Source organism: Schistocerca americana, chromosome 2 (assembly GCF_021461395.2).
Source record: "Schistocerca americana isolate TAMUIC-IGC-003095 chromosome 2, iqSchAmer2.1, whole genome shotgun sequence".
Classification (NCBI taxonomy): domain Eukaryota; kingdom Metazoa; phylum Arthropoda; class Insecta; order Orthoptera; family Acrididae; genus Schistocerca; species Schistocerca americana.
Genome location: NC_060120.1, coordinates 704733974 through 704752326, shown reverse-complemented (window position 1 = coordinate 704752326; position 18353 = coordinate 704733974). Strand labels below are relative to the sequence as shown.

At 41.4% G+C, this 18353-nt stretch overlaps 1 protein-coding gene across 3 annotated transcripts in view; it reads right to left on the bottom strand.

Moving 5' to 3' along the window:
- The window catches only part of LOC124594738 (esterase FE4-like), a 106163-nt gene that overhangs the window by 27270 nt on the left and 60540 nt on the right, over nucleotides 1-18353 (bottom strand). For all 3 annotated transcript variants that reach the window (XM_047133112.1, XM_047133113.1, XM_047133114.1), the window contains exons 8-10: nucleotides 11972-12137; nucleotides 5704-5885; nucleotides 1234-1366 (exon numbers count right to left, since the gene is read on the bottom strand). In XM_047133112.1, the coding sequence (XP_046989068.1) occupies nucleotides 1234-1366; nucleotides 5704-5885; nucleotides 11972-12137 (481 nt within the window). The remainder of the gene's footprint in view (nucleotides 1-1233; nucleotides 1367-5703; nucleotides 5886-11971; nucleotides 12138-18353) is intronic.

Sequence of the window (18353 nt, the reverse complement as noted above, 5' to 3'; positions counted from 1 at the left end):
ATACGCTAAATATGTGTGAAACATATTTCATATGTGCGTATGTGGGCGAAGCCACAGGCAAATAGCTCATACTAAACACGTGGAATGATTTCAATCAAATTTGGTACAAACATTAGTTACAATCTGGAAAGAAATACTGTAGGTGTAAGAACTACCAGCATTCTATTGGGCTGAGTGCCATAATGTGGAGATAGAAGGGGGGTGAAGAGATGGACAGACAGCAAGGGGAAGGAGGAGATATGCACAATTAGTGGAAGAGGAGATGGATAGAGATAGAGGAGGGGGAATGGACAGAGAGAGGGGAGGACGTGGACAGAAAAAGGATAGAGGAAGGGGAGGAAGATATAAGCAGAGAGAAGATGGAGGGAGGGGGGGGGGAGAAGATGAACAGACAGAAGGAGAGGAGGAAATTAACAGAGGAAGGGAAGAGGAGGTGATCGACAGAGATAGGTGAGAGGAGGAGATGGACACAAAACGGAAAGGGAAGGAGGTGAACAGGGAGAGGAAGTTGGAGGAGATGTACCGAGAGAGATGAGGACGAGGAGGGGGAGAGTGGGGAGGAGGAGATAGAGAGTGAGAGGGGAAGGTGGACATTGACAAAGAGAGGGGAAGGAAGATCGAATTAGAGGGGCAGGAAAAGATGGACAGCTGGGGAGGAACAGATGGACAGAGGGTGGTGGAGCAGATTGACAAAGAGGAGAATGGGTGGTGCAGGTGGACAGGGAGAGGTAGAGGGCTGAGATAGTCAAAGAGATGAGTGGAATGAATACGTACACCTGGTACTCTTCTATTATTAATGAAACTGTTCTACATTGTTTATCTGGGTTGTGTTCTCATTGCACCTCAACCGCCACAAGACGTATCACATTTCTTTGCTGGTTACTTGTACTCGCACCCACCGCAGTGACAACAAATTATATAAAGACTGGAGAGAATGTCATATATTTATTATTTATCCTCGTGCTCCTTTAAATATCAAAAGCACTTTTACTATACCATGCCACCGCAATGCTTTACTCATGTTTTGTATCCGCCATCTGCTAGGAAGTAAATAACTACAAGATAAATATTTATTTGGGCCTCGCTATTTTCGAAGCATGAGATTACATACCGACATTTTTGAAATCTTTAGCAAAATTTGTAATTATATAACTATGTTTAATTTACTTATATAGTTGGCGGTTTTAAAACAGTAATTTGCAAAGTATTGGATCTGAGAAGGTCATTCCTTACCTGGACCACCTGGGAACTGAGTAGTCGGACCATTGTAGGCAAACTGGTAGTAGTACAGAGGCTCTGAAGAGTACTGGGCCATGTTTCTGATCGCAGCGTCCACTCCTTCCACAAAAAAGAGATGCGAACTCAGCTGGAAGAGAAAATCGGAGAGACGTCAACGAAATTACTACACGTTTATCTCACGTACTTCTTTCTTCTAGTCGTCGGTTAACTTAATGACATTGTGAGCAATTGGTCGTGAGATAACTTTTTAGCTATCGCTTAATGTAATAATAAACGTCCCTTTAAGGCAGCTTACTAGGTTACAAAACCAAACTTATGATTGTTACACAAGTATTGCGTGTTTTTTGTTCTTAATTCTGCCAAGAACCAAAGTAACAGCCAATTAAAACAAGACTAAACATTGTTTCTTCACTAACCTTACGCGTGTGTGCACTGTGTATAGCGGCCATCAAAAAGGATTGTGTTCTGACTATAAAGCATGAATTACGCCGACTATTGTCTTAGCTTTGCTAATTCGAAGTCAAATTACTAGAATTTTTACCTGCTTTCTTGCCGTACTTCGCTTTCATCGGCATACGATAGCGCGGAGTTAATGACACCTGCATTATTTCGATTTTATCTGCCATCTTACCCGGAAAGATTTTAAAAGGCTTTTTTCTTCTCTTCAGTGGGACAGGCAAATATAACAGTAGACATCATCGACGGCAGTCTGAAGAGCCATGGATGCGGCATGAGCTTATAGGGAGTGTTGAGAAGGGAACAAGCCTCAACGTTAAATGCAATTTCTTTCGTTCCGCGTAAAAATGACGGGAACAAAAGCCAGCATCCAAATGCAACCTTCGTCACTCCTCCGAATTACATATGTAAATGTAATACACCTTGTGAGACAATCTCAGACGTGTAGTATGACAATGATAGGGGATTATTACTTCGCTGCCGAAAACGATACGAATTTGTAACAGTTGCTATTACCTAGTGCACCTGTCCATCATAGCTAGAGAAAAAATTGTTAAAATAACTTGGTGAAACTCTTACCTTGTTTCACGTAAATACCTACTCGAAACTGTCATTATTCGCGCTCATAATCTATGAAATCACGGCACTATAATCTGCCTTAAACATTCAATCACGAAAGTACAACGTGATCGTACTTTATTCACAACCCGCCGTCGTATTTCATGTGACAGTTTTTAGATCATATTTATGGTTTTTCATCGAACTCAGAGTGCATTGGTACGGAAATTGTTTCAATGTTTCCAGGCGAAAAAAATTGTATCAAATTTCAATTTATTTTTCACACGAATTACTACATGGAGCTGCATTAAAACAAAAAAAAATAATACCTCTCGTGTAACATTTATCACTGTCTAGAAAAATAGCTTTTTAAAAAATTTCATGTGTAAGTAAATAAGTCTTGTTCATATTGCAGGGGAATACTTTTCTTAGTATCCGTCAAGAAAAGATTGAGCAGAATACGGCGTATCTCTCAGAGGAACAGAGTGACCTCAAGGGCTGGTAGATCACGTTCGGATAACATCCACTGTCCTATATTAGCAACTGGAAAGAATAGAGCTAGTAACAGAGAAATGCATATGACTTTTGTGGATTTGAAAAAAGCGTACAACACCATACCAAGCTCTGAGACTGCATCTGTCATGAACAGATTGAAAGTAAGTGATAAGTGAATTAATATAATCATGAGAAAGTACAAGGAGACATAAGCCAAAGTAAAGATTGGAAAATGAAAAACAGAAAGCTTTAGAACCACTAAATATCTTAAGCTTAGTTGTAGTTTGTCACTTTTACTTTTTAAGATATACACAGAGCAAGCGCTAAAGGCATGGTAGAAAAATTGTTAAGGACTAAGTATGTTAGTTGGACAGGACGGAATGCATTCACAATTTTTTTTTGCAGATGACGCAATCATTTTCGAAAACAGCAGACAAGAGATGGAACACATCTTACACTACTGGCCATTAAAATTGCTAAACCAAGAAGAAATGCAGATGATAAATGGGTATTCATTGGACAAATATATTGTGCTAGAACTGACATGTGATTACATTTTCACGCAATTTGGGTGCATAGATCCTCAGAAATCAGTACCCAGAACAACCACCTCTGGCCTACTAACGGCCTTGATACGCCTGGCCATTGAGTCAAACAGAGCTTGGATGGCGTGTTCAGGTACAACTGTCCATGCAGCTTCAACATGATACCACAGTTCATCAAGAGTAGTGACTGGCGTATTGTGACGAGCCAGTTGCTCGGTCACCATTGACCAGACGTTTTCAGTTAATGAGAGATCTGGAGAATATGCTGGCCAGGACAGCAGTCGAACATTTTCTGTATCCAGAAAGGCCCGTACAGGACCTGCAACATGCGGTCGTGCATTATCCTGCTGAAATGTAGGGTTTCGCAGGAATCGAATGAAGGGTAGAGCCACGGGTCGTAACACATCTGAAATGTAACGTCCACTGTTCAAAGTGCCGTCAATGCGAATAAGAGTTGACCGAGACGTGTAACCAATGGCACCCCATACCAACATCCCAGGTGATACGCCAGTATGGCGATGACGAATACACGCTTCCAATGTGCGTTCACCGCGATATCTCCAAACGCAAATGCGACCATCATGCTCTGAAAAGCTAATCATTTGCATATCTCAGCATCTTCTTCCTGTCGGTTAAATTTCGCGTCTGTAGCACGTCATCTTCGTGGTGTAGCAATTTTAATGGCCAGTAGTGTAGATAAGTTGCAGAAGTAATACACAAGATCAGGTCAAAAAATTAATTCTGATAAGATACAACAGATGCGTTTTTCTAAAACAGGAACTGATTTAGTTCTCGAAGGTTGGAAACTAAAAACCGATAGTTTCAAGTATTTGGTTTCTGTTATATCCAGTGGCGGAACCTGCGACAGAAATGTTGACACGAAATCAGCAATGACTGAACGAGCGACAAAGCTGAGAACAATAATATTATTTAACAGAATGAAAAAAGGATATTCCGTAGTGTCATTGAGAATACAGCTACTTATACTGCAGAAATGTGGTCACTTAGGATAAAAAATGAGATAAGTTAGGATAATGGAATTAGATTTCATGAGATGATGCCTCCAGGTCAACCGTGAAAATAAAATAAAAAATCTAAAAAGGAGAAAAATGGAAGTGACACAGTCCATAACGAGCAGACTGGAGAATAAAAGTCTGCAGTGGTTTGCGCATGATAAAGGAATGAACAATGACAGGTGGCTTAAGAAGATGGTTATGTGGGTCCAGAGAAGAACTAAGAGTGGAATCGTGGGAATTCTATATTGATTGTACAGTGGTTGAGAAGGGGTTAACAGCTTTCACGACTGGATCACTTGTAGTGGTACAAGTCGAAGAAGAAGTAAAGAAAATAAACCTAGTATAGAATTTTCACATTTTAAGTTGTATTGCAAGGGATAAAGAGCAATTGGCAATAGTAGTCGTCGGTTCTGTCCAGTGACACCGACAAACGTGTTAAACAACACGGAGATCATGTGGCGCCTGTAACGTTTCATCAATAGCGATTTATTCAAACGCAAGAGACACAGTTTTGATTACTAGGATTTACTACATCGCGGAACGAATACTTCGAATTACAGCTATTATGATTAGTCACATATAAATAAGATGGACATTTCTTGGAAGGAAGAAGAATCGAATATTATAAGAACAAGCTCTACTGCTGTAATACACATCACGAAACACAGTACAAGTAAAAATAAATATTAGTCATAAACGTTAGCTAGTGTCGGAAAATTCACTTTACTTGCACTATCTTTTACTATCTTTTCAAAAGTGTCTGGGCATCTGTTACTGGACATTAATACGTGAGATGTCCAACCTTTGCCTCTACGATGGATTCAACTCTGCTGAGAACACTTTCAGTGAGGGGTCTGAATGTTTGTTGTGTGACGGCAGCATTTGCCTAAAAACATGTTGGCTTACAGGTGAAAGTACTGCACCGCCCCCGCATGGCACGGTTAGCATCCTGAACGTACGGTCGGACAACATGTCTGGCGTATCGATAATTTTGTCTGCGGGCCATTGCGTACAGTCATGATTAAAATTCAGAGAATAACGTAAGCAGAAAATATAAATTTATATCCTCACTCTGTTGTCGCTTTAAACATTGCAAGTAATACTTTGAAAACCCATTTTCAGAGATTTCATCAGCACATTTGAATCATTATAATTAATTTACATTTTCTCTCGGAGAAGTTTAAATAACGAAAATAACAAATTATCTTTCAAGGAAAACAAAATGTACTGGATATCTGCAATTTTAAAAGTATCATACATTTCTGATATACTTTAAGATGCATGTACGTGCAGTGGTAATTCCTTCAGATAACACTGTTCACCGCTTAAGTGATTACAACATAACTAGAAAGAATGATGAGTTTTTAGTATGATACTTAGCGGTCCTGACTTACCAGAGCCGTGGTGTAGTTTTTCTGCAGTGTAATGTCACTGTCGTTGTAATAGAACTGTTTTATTGACTGAGCAGCGCCCAGCTGTTCCTCCCTCGTCGGAAGTCGCAGATCACAAGCTATTGTTTCGTCAAAGCTTTGACTTAGTTTCGACACTTCTTCTTCTGTGGACAACTGCCCACCAGCTGAAACAAATGCAGTTTACTCAGAGCCAAATGATCTGACAAGAGAGATGAAAATACAAACTTTTACAAAAATCGAATATGAATTGTCTCTGTAAACAAACTGCACTGATATGTAAACATGGGAATATAGCAAGGCCCGACAGCCGTCTGCTTTGAGCCTTGAACGTCATATTTCGAAAAAAGAGCGTAGTTTGGAAGAGGTACAGAGACAACCACAGATAAAATTTAATAATAGGCCAATTACATACTTCAAGATGGTGACCATAAGATACATCACGGTCGATAACAAATATGAAATACGTGCGAAATATTTCAGTCCGCTATTGACATGAGAGTAACGGGACAAAAGCAGGCATTAAAAGGTTCTGGGGAGGGACAGAAAAAGTAGTAAAGCTAAGATTATTCCAAAGTAACGAAACAACCTAAAAATAACGCAGACGAATACGTCTACAATAATCATAACGAAAAAAGGTAGAAAACCCAAAACTGGAATCGAATGATATGACAGCGATACCAAACGTGCCGCCCCCTCCCCCCACCCCCCTCCCACACACACACAAAACAAGATGATAATCGAAAAACAACACACATGAATTTCTCCAGAACAGAGGGAACGAAAAACGACAAAAATCGCACAATTACCAAGCACACCCCCACAAAATAAAGACACAATCTAAAAATAACACGAACAAATTATTTAAGAATATAAGGAAAATAAGTTTAAAAAGAAACCTACACAACTGGAATTGCAGTGTACAATGGATTTCATTAATTTGTCTTTGTGAGTGGTGAGGTACCCCTATCGTCTACGTGTTGGGCCACCCTTATTATTATTAAGTAAATCGCTTCCGTTGCACGGCATTATCGTTTTCTTTAGTTAATTTGCATGAATATATGGGTTCCTTCCCTTCTCTGTAGGTCACCAGAGATCGGACTTCAGCATCTAGGGATGTGCAAAACAGTGCAACCGACACCCCACACCATACCCCAACGTGTAGGCTGCCCTGCACGACAGGCATTTTGTGTTAAGAGTACTATCAGCCTGTTTTAACGATGTTTAGCATAGCAAAGGTTGAGGCAGACAGAACAGGCGATAGACTGGGACAGTTGGCAGGATGGGATGGATAGGGAAAGATGGACAGACAGATGGAGCAAGAAGGAGAGCAGCTTTAATAAATCACTGGGAGATGTACTCTCAATATACACTGATGAACAGAGCGATCGGAATGTAATACTGACCGTCACGACATTCGTACACAACATATCGAAGCAAGACACAACCGGCTTCTTAAAAGGCTGGAACGACAAGGATCCATCGCTCTCCTTACAGCCGGACGGTACTCCAGATGACTATGTGAAACACCTCATCACCAGGCCCAAAGAATTAAGACAGTAGATCCGCATACTGACGCTGGACTCCCAGCAGCGGACAGTGACATGCAGCCCAGGATACTTGGCACCGATTTTTATGCCTGTGCTGGAAGCAGAATTATCGTTAAATTTACCAAAGCGCTAGTTTGGCCCGTTTTGTATCTTCGTCGCCTGTCAGAGATCGCTTATGTATAAAGTCGGGGATTAAAGCCCTTCATCAAGAAGACAAAAGCACAAGGACATCGTTCATGCCCTCCGTAGAAAGGCCATCTACAATCCAGAGGTACAGACAGGCGATAAAAGATGCGAGGAAACTGAAGACCTACTCGACGACTGTGAAGCTTCGACGGGAGGGACTACCTTCGGTCCTCTAGTGAAGAGGATTTAACAACAAAACCAGAACCCGAGGATCAGCCAGCGCTACCAAAAGCCAAACTACTAACAAGATCTATATCTAGGATGCTGTAGTGGGCTCCAATGAGAACTTTTGAAACAGCAGGTCGTTTTTTCTCCATGACAGAGATCAATGCCGATAACTTCAGCACACACGTTGTGTCTTGTTGACAAATAAAACACAGTGCCGGAAAAAAATTAGTGTGCCTAGAAACACGACGTCGATTTTGATCCGATGACGGCGTATTCCATCTGAAGGACAATAGACACACTGACAATGGTTCCAACTGCATCTGCCAACTGATAGCGCAGTGACATAGCTAACAGAGCACGTTGTGTGTGTACCCTTTAACAGGGCATGCTCACAGCTAGAAAACGCAGAGTGGTGCAAACGTGTGAAACAAGCAGGCAACCATGCAATTGATTGAAAGGGGTCAAATAGCGGCCTTCCGGGAGGCGCGAAGGTGCTTTTGCACAATTACCACACACGTTGGACGCGCTGGATCAGGTGTGCAACGATAATGGTATCAATGGTCATGTGAACATTTTGAGAGCTGTAGACGAGGTTCTGGACGTCCACTCGGCACAGACGCCTGCCAGGATCGTATGCGCAGTAGTGGCAATCGTATCGGTATCACAGTAGAGATAAGAGGACTTGTGAGCGCAGATGTGTCAACACGAACTGTTGCGAACTGGCTATTAGCTGTGGAACTTCGGACAAGCACACCTCTAGCCTGTCTTCCACTCACGCCACAAAATTGAAGTGCACGGCTCGACTGCTGCCTTGAGAGGATCAGTTGGAAGATCGAATGGAGTGCCATTGTCTTCAGCGAAAGAAACAGATTCTGCATGCACGCAGGTCATGGTCGTTTGCGTCTACAATGTGACCTGGTGAGCGCTGTCGCGTAGAGTGCATTCATTCAAGACAGACTGGCGCCTCTCTAGTCCTTATGGTCAGGGGTGTGATAAGCCACAAACCTCCTCCACCTGTGGGGTTTCTGGAGGAAACACTAACCAGCGCTCGGTACGTGCAGAATGTTGTTAGACCCGTTCTTTCGCCGTTCTTGCTACAGGTAAGTAATGTGTTGTTCCAACGGATATTACTCGCTCACACACTACCCGTGAAACTTACCGTGCTCTGCAAGACGTGCAGCAACTTCCCTGACCAGCACGATCTCCGGACTTGTCTCCAGCCGAACACGTGTGTGATATGATGGGACGAGAAGTGAATCGTGCGACTCGTCAACCAATAAGTCTTACAGAACAACGTGAACAGGTCTAGCAGACGTAGCATAACGTATCCCAGGACAGTATTCGCCACCTGTACGGTCGGCTTGATGCCAGAATCAGAGCTTGCACAGCCGCCCGTGGAGGCCACACCACGTACTAATATGGGTGTTTCAGTTTGGGTCGATACCTGGTACCTCAGAGCCACTTGTGCTATTGGTCTCTAAATGTAATCATTTCATTTACTCAAAATGGTTCAAATGGCTCCGAGCACTATGGAACTTAACTTCTGAGGTCATCAGTCCCCTAGAACTGAGAACTACTTAAACCTACCTAACCTAAGGACATCACAAACATCCATGCCCGAGGCAGGATTCCAAACTGCGACGGTAGCGGTCGCACGGTTCCAAACTGTAGCGCCTAGAACCGCTCGGCCACTTTGGCCGGCACATTTCCTCCATATGTACTGTTGTAACAATGAATCCTGAGTGAACCGGAACCTCTTAATTGATGTGCTGATTTTTTCCGGCAATGTATTTGTAATGTTTGTACATTCCGAACTATTCGATGTCTATATAAATATACTGTTCAGAGGAGTAATCGGAATACGTAAATCAATGTCTGGGACGTTAAATCTATCTTGATAGATTAGATAGCATAGCTTGATATATTCACTTTCCACGTGGGTAACAATTAAAATAATTCGCCGGTTATTGGCTGTTTTATGCATTGCACTGTGAGGTTACTCCTCAGAAGGAAGTTAAGTACCAGTGTCCCAGTGCTTTCTAGTGAGGTACACATGTAGCAGCTGTCATTTGAGTCCCTTTCATTCAACCAAGCACATACAGTCTGACATCTAAATGCAAGGGCAGTCTTTTCGATCCAAAAAGGATTGGCTTTCGGTCACGTTGGTTATGATACAGGGACACAGGCGAGTTGGACACGGTCGCCGACGCATTACAGCCCCACGTGAAGGCCGGTATCCAGTCATCTCCGCGCTGTGGTGACCTATGGGTTCCGCCAGAGCACTGCAAGACGATCTAAGAAAGGCTACTGCCGCCGCTGTGTCCGATCAGACTCTAATGAATAGGTTACAAGAAAGGATCTGAGGAACCGGACGTCCTGTTCGAGTACCCCGCTTGACACTGTTGTTACATCTTGCAGTAGCCTTCATTTTTGCCGTTCCCTTGTCAACTGGTAACTTCGTCACTGGCGAAACGTAGTATTCACAGACGAGTCCAGATATCTTCCGATGCAAGGTGATGGTCATGTTTTTGATGCGGAGGCCGGTGGTGAGCGGTACCTGCCAAGTGTTGTCCAGAAAGTCGACAGATTTCCAAGCTTTCGTGATGTTGTTTGGAGGCTTCAGTTTCGATAGCCATACGGATCTTGCCGTTGTCCATGGTCTCCTTACAATTAGGCAGTACATCGAACAGATGCTGTTGGACCATGAGGTGACTGCTGCATACGGCGGTGGCGCTGAATTCTTTCTAATGCGAGCGGAAGCAGGGAGGTCTTGGGAGGCCTGTCGATGGAATAATGGAATGGCCGGTGGTGAGTCCCGAACTAAGCCAAATCGTGTATATATGGGACATGCTTAACAGACGTGTTCGTGGTCGTCCTGTTCAACCACAGACTCTCCAAGAGCTCTCATGGGCTCTCATTGAAGAACGGGAACGGATGCCACACGGTGACCTTCGTAGACTTACATGGAATATGCCATGCAGATGTCAGGCAGCGATGAACGCTCACAGAGGGCATACACGTAAACATCACATCGGCATACACGTAATTTAAGCTTTCACAGTCTAGTGAAAAGCAGCTCGGTTGACGGAATGAATTATTCTTTCAACTTTGTTTTCGATACCTGTCGGACTTTTCAATTCTTTGTGTGTAAACGATTGAAGATGTAATGATACTTTGTTGTGTACTTGATTTTTGAATGATAAAAGTATAATTTGGCGACATAGCCAGTCCCCAGCTATTGCTCAATAGAGTATGTCAGAATCCAAAAGTTATGTTCATCCAGCCGGCCGGTGTGGCCGAGCGGTTCTAGGCGCTTCAGTCTGGAACCGCGCGAACGCTACTGTCGCAGGTTCGAATCCTGCCTCGGGCATAGATGTGTGTGATGTCCTTAGGTTAGTTAGGTTTAAGTAGTTCTAAGTTCTAGGGGACTGATGACCTCTGATGTTAAGTTCCATAGTGCTCAGAGCCATTTGAACTATTTTATGTTTATCCCATTTTTTCAGCTCTGGAACAGCTGTCCGGACTATTCGATATTTGTATAAATAGCTGCACTCTATGCAGTGGAGGTCAGATCTGTTCTGAATTTACAATGGTGTGAGTAATAAATGCGCTTTCAATTGCTATGTGTTGAATTTCATTGACGATCCTGTATACGGACATGGAGCGACGGTGTTTTAGATATAACAGTATTATTTGTTGTCTTACACTAATATGATTTTTATATTGTCGCAATTCATTCTTCCATTTCTCGCTTAGATCTGAAGATTATCTGCTAGTGAGACCGAAAGCGGTTTTCATTAATAAATATAGTGATCCAGGGGTTTCTCATATCATTTCATTCGTTATGATTCTGTCAGTTCTTGAATCTGTTGACATCCTCAACTGTGTGGATTGTCTTACGTAGAAATGAATATAGCATAGTGTAGAATCTTACTTGATAGAGAAGGTATATTTTCATTGTCTCCAATTCGAATACTCATTTATATTTTAGAGTGGTACAACAAGGTATGAATTCTGAAACAGTTTCTTTTTCTCTGAAGACGCAGAAGACATTGTAAAAGAATTTAGTATCGCTTTTTTTAAGAAATAATTGATAAGTCTTATCAGATTTTAATACAGATCTATGATATTGATTGAACAAAGAGAAGGCACAAGGGGCATATTCCAGCAGCGTTATGTGGTCTGATAAAGGGCACTTGCCAAAGAGACCAAAAGTTGATTTCTTTGAAAATATGAGACAGGCTAGAAGCCAGAAGAATTATACTGAAAATTACTCTGGCTCGGAAACCCTATACACTTACAACTATATTCTTCTTGTATGAACATTGAGGATGTCTGTAAGTACTTACGCTGTGTCTGAGAAAGTTGTTCGAGATCAGTCGATCCAGTTACGTACGGGACGAAATTGTATCGACCCTCCTGCACCATTAAGTGCGGATCCTCCACCAGGAACGCTGACTCGTGCTCCGGTTCAACACTGGGCGCCCACACACAGGTGGTCAGACTCAGTGCGTCCTGTCACACACCAGGAAACAAAGTATAACTCATAACGAATAAAGCGAGTAGCAGTATCAGAAAATATATGCAGGGTGTAACGGCTATAAGCTCACATATTTTACATGAGGTACCTTAATATGTACACACACGAGTGTCTTGGTTGTTTCTTTCTCTAAGTCAAACAGTGTTCCCACGAACATGTCACATAATTTACAACCTGATGTTTTCTGCACAGTCGTAACTACACCACTAAATTGACTACGCCGAAGTATACACTAACTGAGTCGAAGTGTCCACGCTTCAACACCTGACGTGCTGCCCAGTGGGAATTAGACATTAACAGTTTGCTCTTGCCATATGTACTTGGAGGTACTAACCAACCTAAAAACATACTACCCCTAATAACTCTGAGTATGAGTCTGTATGAAGTAAATACTGATGTTATACAATGTCCACAGTCATTAACAAAAATTTATGCACATTACCCGTTACACTCTGTATATAATTCCGAGACGGTGTAGAATGATACGGAATTTATAAAGGGTGATTATGAGATGTAGTAACAGACTTTCAGGGCTGATAGAGAAGGGTAAATGTATCAGTCTGAGCTAAGAGACCCTGGTTCAGAAAAGACCGAGTCGACAGCTATAAGTGGAACAGTTCTGATACCTCTGTCAGTGGAATACATGCACCGGTACTGTTGTTACTAAAATTTTGCGTGTGCAACTTTCAGAGGTGTTAGTATGGACCTAATAAAAAAAATAGTCTGTTATAAACATAAGCTCTAAAATGCAAATCTCAAGAGCTATGAGCACTTGTTCATCTTTGAGAATATGAAACACTTCTCTTCTAATGTAAGCTCTTTGGTTTCATTATCTTTGAAGAAGGTATTATGGACTAAAATAAGAAAAGTGCTTCAAATATGGGCTCTAAAATATATACCTTCAAAACCATTAGCACATCCTTCATCTTCATTAAGCTGTGACACATCTCCTGTATTGAAAAGTGTTCTTTTCTCTCAAGCTGTTCATTTTAGGGCCCATGCTTATTACATTTTTTTTATTTTTGTCCATAATTACTCCTTCAAAAATATTGAAACCAAAGAGCTTGCGGTAGAACAGATGTGTTTCACAGGATCGAAGATGAACAATTGCTCATAGCTTTACCACGCATTTTTTTCTTGTTTTGGCCCATGCTACAGTTATGAGAGTTAGCTATCCTACAATGTTAGCAACAGCAGTACCGATATATGCACTCCACTCTCAATGGTATTAGAATAATGTTCACTTATAACTTTCCGTACAAGAGCCCATTACCTCAGATTGACACATTAGCCCTTCTCCACCATCTATGACAGTTTGTAACATAATCACGGACTCACCTTGTACGTTAATTGTCCTTCGTTATCTTATTCTTATATCACAATTTTATTTTCCGCCAGTAGCAGATAAAATTTCAGAATTCCAAAAATTCGTCTTTAAGAAACTGGACTATCAGCTGCGCTTCTGAAAATATGTGTGTAGCTTAAACCGTAGTGGAGGCCTCTTTTTTTTTTAACTGCAGCTTCCTGTCAATATCAGATTTTATCTCGACAAATATCAGTATTGCGGAATTACCGTCAAATGTTAGGGCGGTTTCTTAATTTCGGTGCCGGTATAGCGGAACCTGAAAGAAAGAATATTCTTTTAGCCTGTCTTTCAGACGCTGTTACTTTCATTGTCTCAGAATGAACTCTTTCCCCATACTCGGGTCAAGTGGTTTCCACTCGTCTTGGTTTATCTGCGAGGCTAACTGTTCAGTCGCCAATTTTCGCTTACTCTTTTTCCTTTTTGTATTTCCTATTGTGTTATCCCTGCACCTCTCATGCCTTCCTTTACTGATGCGAACCATTTTATAGTTTCAGTTTCAGCATTACTGGAAGTTTCGTAGACACTGACAACTTTTCTGGTTAATCTGGTTTTTTCGATTCTTATAAAACGCCTGCGTAATTTTAAAATTTGAAAGAATGTTTTCCTTATTTTGAATTCCTTTATTTGGTATTAACCTGTATATCCCTTCTTCAGGGTACTTTTTACCCAAAATTAATTAATTTACTTGTCTTTCTCTCTTTCGGATTTCTTTAATGACTCTCTTTCCGTTCAAAGACAATCTCTCAGCCCACTAAGGACAGTTTGGTTTGATGACAGTGTTGTAGTGGCGCAGATGAATTTTTTGACTGAATATGTCTTCTGGAAGTCTGAAGAATATGTCACTTTTGTGGCAACGAATTTCACATTCATGTTGAATGTTTTTACATAATTATTAGAATTGAAACACTCGATTTTCCCGTATTTAGTTTTTATAATTTTTGGGGTCAGATAACGTTACACAGGACCTATTTTTATTTTCAAATGATGTTGGGAGACATATTTTTCATGTAGTTCCTTTAAGAATTTCCATTCCTTTTGTGTTATTCGGATACCGTAACGCAGTACTGTAAGGTTGTCTGTGAAAGTTACGAAGTCTAGCTTGACATTAGCTTTTTCAACTTTCTTTAGTTAGTCAGTTTTTAGTACCGAGTTAAGTTTGCTCCACTCTTGGATTACTTCTCCTTAGATACAGTTGCAGAGTACTGAAGATATTCCATCGTCTTGACTGACTCCTGTTCATTTGTGAGTGTACCGTAATTTCTCGCTTGAACTTAAATTTTTATTTCTCTAATAATTCCTGTGGTTTTGAGGTATTAAAATCGTGCAGATGATTTATTATTATGAGTAAAATCTGTTTAAGGAAAACCTGGTGTTATAATGGAACCAAGTATGCAGTAACAGCAAAGATTTATTTGTGGCAGAGCGGATAACTGTGAGGCAACGACTGCGTACTGAGGTTTTCAGACGTCACTGGGCGGACGCTTATCGCTCAGTGGAAATAGCAAGAGCTGCCCTTTGTGAGTCGACCGCACCAGGTCGGCTGATTGTTTTCGGGCGGTTAAAGGTTTGATATGATCAGGAAGTTTTATTGAACATTTTTTAATTGACACCTGAGAATTTATGAACGACCGTCTACTATCCGCTTCCCAGACAAAATGAAGAGCCACATTTTCACAAGCGCTACCATCGATAGTACAGTAGGCGGAACGGTCGGAAAGCAACAACATAGGAACGGTTTCTGGAACGAAATGAGCGCTGACCAGAGTGACTGAGTTTCTCGACTGGAGACCACTTCCTGTATTTTGTAACTCACGAGGAGAACATGGCAAGTGACGTGCGGGTCAAAGAAAGTGAACACGTGTCTCGGCTTATTTGTAGATATCCGACCGTTTCTGAGAATTCGAAGTTGTCGAAGTAATTTGTGTGCCTGTTAATGAGTTAACAGTCCAGCCGAGGCGGTGGGTCGGTGGCTATCGTCGGGCCTTCATACCTTCAATTCCCGTATTCGAAGCCTGATTTTTATTTTTATTTTTGTTTTTCATTTATCTACTCATTTCTGTATAATATTTCAGTGTGTACTGAAATAACGTTGTCCCTATTCGTCTACTAACTGTTTGTCTGGCGAATAAATTAAAAAAATGAATGTAAAAATTGTTAGAAATTGTTTTCGATCAAATTTCTGTTATGTATCTTGATTCATAATCAATTGCAAGCGCCAGTTTTCGGAAACGTGCTCCTTTATGTGCGTGGTTTGTCGCGAAATTATTACCAACGCATGAAATCTTTAGCAGTGTTAACCTTTTGAAGACATTGTTTTTGTTCATTTGCCTACTTCTCTGGACTGAGTTACTTCGTGATGGTTGAATTACATTGGTTAAAAAAAAAAAAAGAAAAAAACTATTGGCTTGCTATTTTCTCATCAACTCATTTTATTTTATTAGTTGATAAGTATTATATGGAAGCGTAAAATTTTCTTATCGAGATAACGTTTTAAAAGAGCAGTTACAACAGCGCAAAATCACCAAGATCACAAGAACCTTCAATTTATGTTCCTCTTCCTGTGTGCGCTATAATTTCTAAAATAAATCTAATTTCAACATCACACAATATAAACAGCTTTATTTCAAATCTGTACCTCTTGCTTGGTATAAATTGTTTGAAAACAAGTCTACCTTTCCACACAATTAGAGATTCGTTAATGCACTAATCTTTGAATGGGTATAGAACTGTAATTTCACTGTCGAAAAATTCGGAATATATTTTATTTTATAAACCCTATTCTCCCTCTCACTATCTCCCAAAACGCTTGCATGACTGACATGTAGCATTCGAAGTCTGTACGCAAGCATTACATTCAAAAATAAAGGTGTTTCAGTCAATGGGTCTGTAGACCAATAGCCGTTCATTATATTCTTTTTTACGCGATCCATCAGCATTCAGACTGCTAAAAACTGATACATCTCGTCTGCACTTGTACCTGTCTGCTGTATTCACGTGGAAGATCCTTGACATCCTTCATTCACTATTTTGTACTACTTCTAGTTCGTCAATAATTTCAACGTCACTCGATGAATCTTCACTTTCACTTGGTAATTCCTCGCAGGCTTCGTGGTCTTCGAAATCACAACCACATTCCGCAGCTGAGTCTACATTATACAGTAATTCTCTAATTTCATTGTCACTCAATCCTTTCTCACATTCTCCATTCTCACAAACATGAAACACAAGTGAAAGTATCGAATTTGGGTCCCATAAATAGAATGTGTACAAGGGCTCGTGAAAACGCAAGTAGATCCAGATTTCCACAATAGATTTCAGCACCATTCAGTCAGAGAAAGGGCAATCGTACCGATGCGGCGGCAGATTACACATGACAGAAAAGCGAAAACGCATCCGTACGATCGTATGCTGGCGCCACAATATGACCGCCACCGTACTGGTACGGTTGCTGTCCGTAAAGGGTTAACGACTCTTTATTTTCCCGAGTGAGGTTCACACAAAGAAATGACGCTGTGGCAAATCTGCCTTCGCGCGGTGCTTATTGTGTTCCGAGTTTCTATGTTTCGATTGTTTCTATCCGCCCAAGGGAATGCACCAAATCTTCGTAAAAAATAAACTTAAGAATAAAATATAAGAACTAAGAATTTATATCAGAATTAAGTAGAAGAATATGGGAATTTAAAAAGATTATGACCCTGAGGATGCCACACACGTGTACAGTATTACATAGCAATTATTGTGAAACTTAGTAGTAATTTTACAATTAATACAACACCTTGTATCCCCTAACTTGATAAGAATCATTCGTGCAGTGACCTCCCCTGGATGGAAGGCGAAGTTCTTTTTGAGGAACAATACTGGGAACAATTACAGAACCGGCATTTGAAGTTGACCGCAGAACGTTTCTACTGTCGCCTACATACATTACACCTAAGGATCACGAAGGCAAGATATCAGAAATCAGGGCACATACGGAGGCATATAGAGCATGTTTTTCCCTCGCACTGTCTGCGAGTGTAACAGGAAAGGAAATGAGTAATAGTGGTACAGACCACCCTGCAACACACATCGTGCAGTGGGTTACGGAATGTGTACACTGAGGTCACAAAAGCCGCGGGATAACTGCACGCACATACACAGATGGCGGTAGTATCGCGTACACAAGGTATAAAGGGGCAGTGCATTGGCGGAGCTGTCATTTGTACTCAAGTGATTCATGTGAACAGGTGTTCGACGTGATTATGACCGCACGATGGCAATTAACAGGCTTTGAACGCTGAATGGTAGTTGGAGTTAGACGCATGGAACATTCCACTTCGGAAATCATAGGGAATTCAATACTCCACGATCCACAGTGTCAGGAGTGTACTAAGAATACCAAATTTCAGGAATCATCTCTCACCACGGACAATGCTGTGGTCGACGACCTTCACTTAACGACAGACAGCACTGGCGTTTGCCTAGAGTTGTCAATGCTAACAGGCAAGCAACACTGCGTGAAATAACCGCAAAAATCCATGTAGGACGTACGACGAACGTATCCGTTAGGGCAATGCACCGAAATTTGGCGTTAATGGGCTATGGCAACAGACGATCGACGCGAGTACCTTTGCTAACAGATCGACGTAGCCTGCAGCACCTCTCCTGGGTTCGTAACCATATCGGTTGGACCAGAGACGACTGGAAAACCGTGGCCTGGGTGAGATGAGTTCCGATTTCAGTCGGGAAGAGCTGACGGTAGTGTTAGAGTGGGCGCCATGGACACAAGTTGTCAACAAGGCACTTGCAAGCTGATGGTGGCTCCGTAATGGTGTCGGCTGTGTTT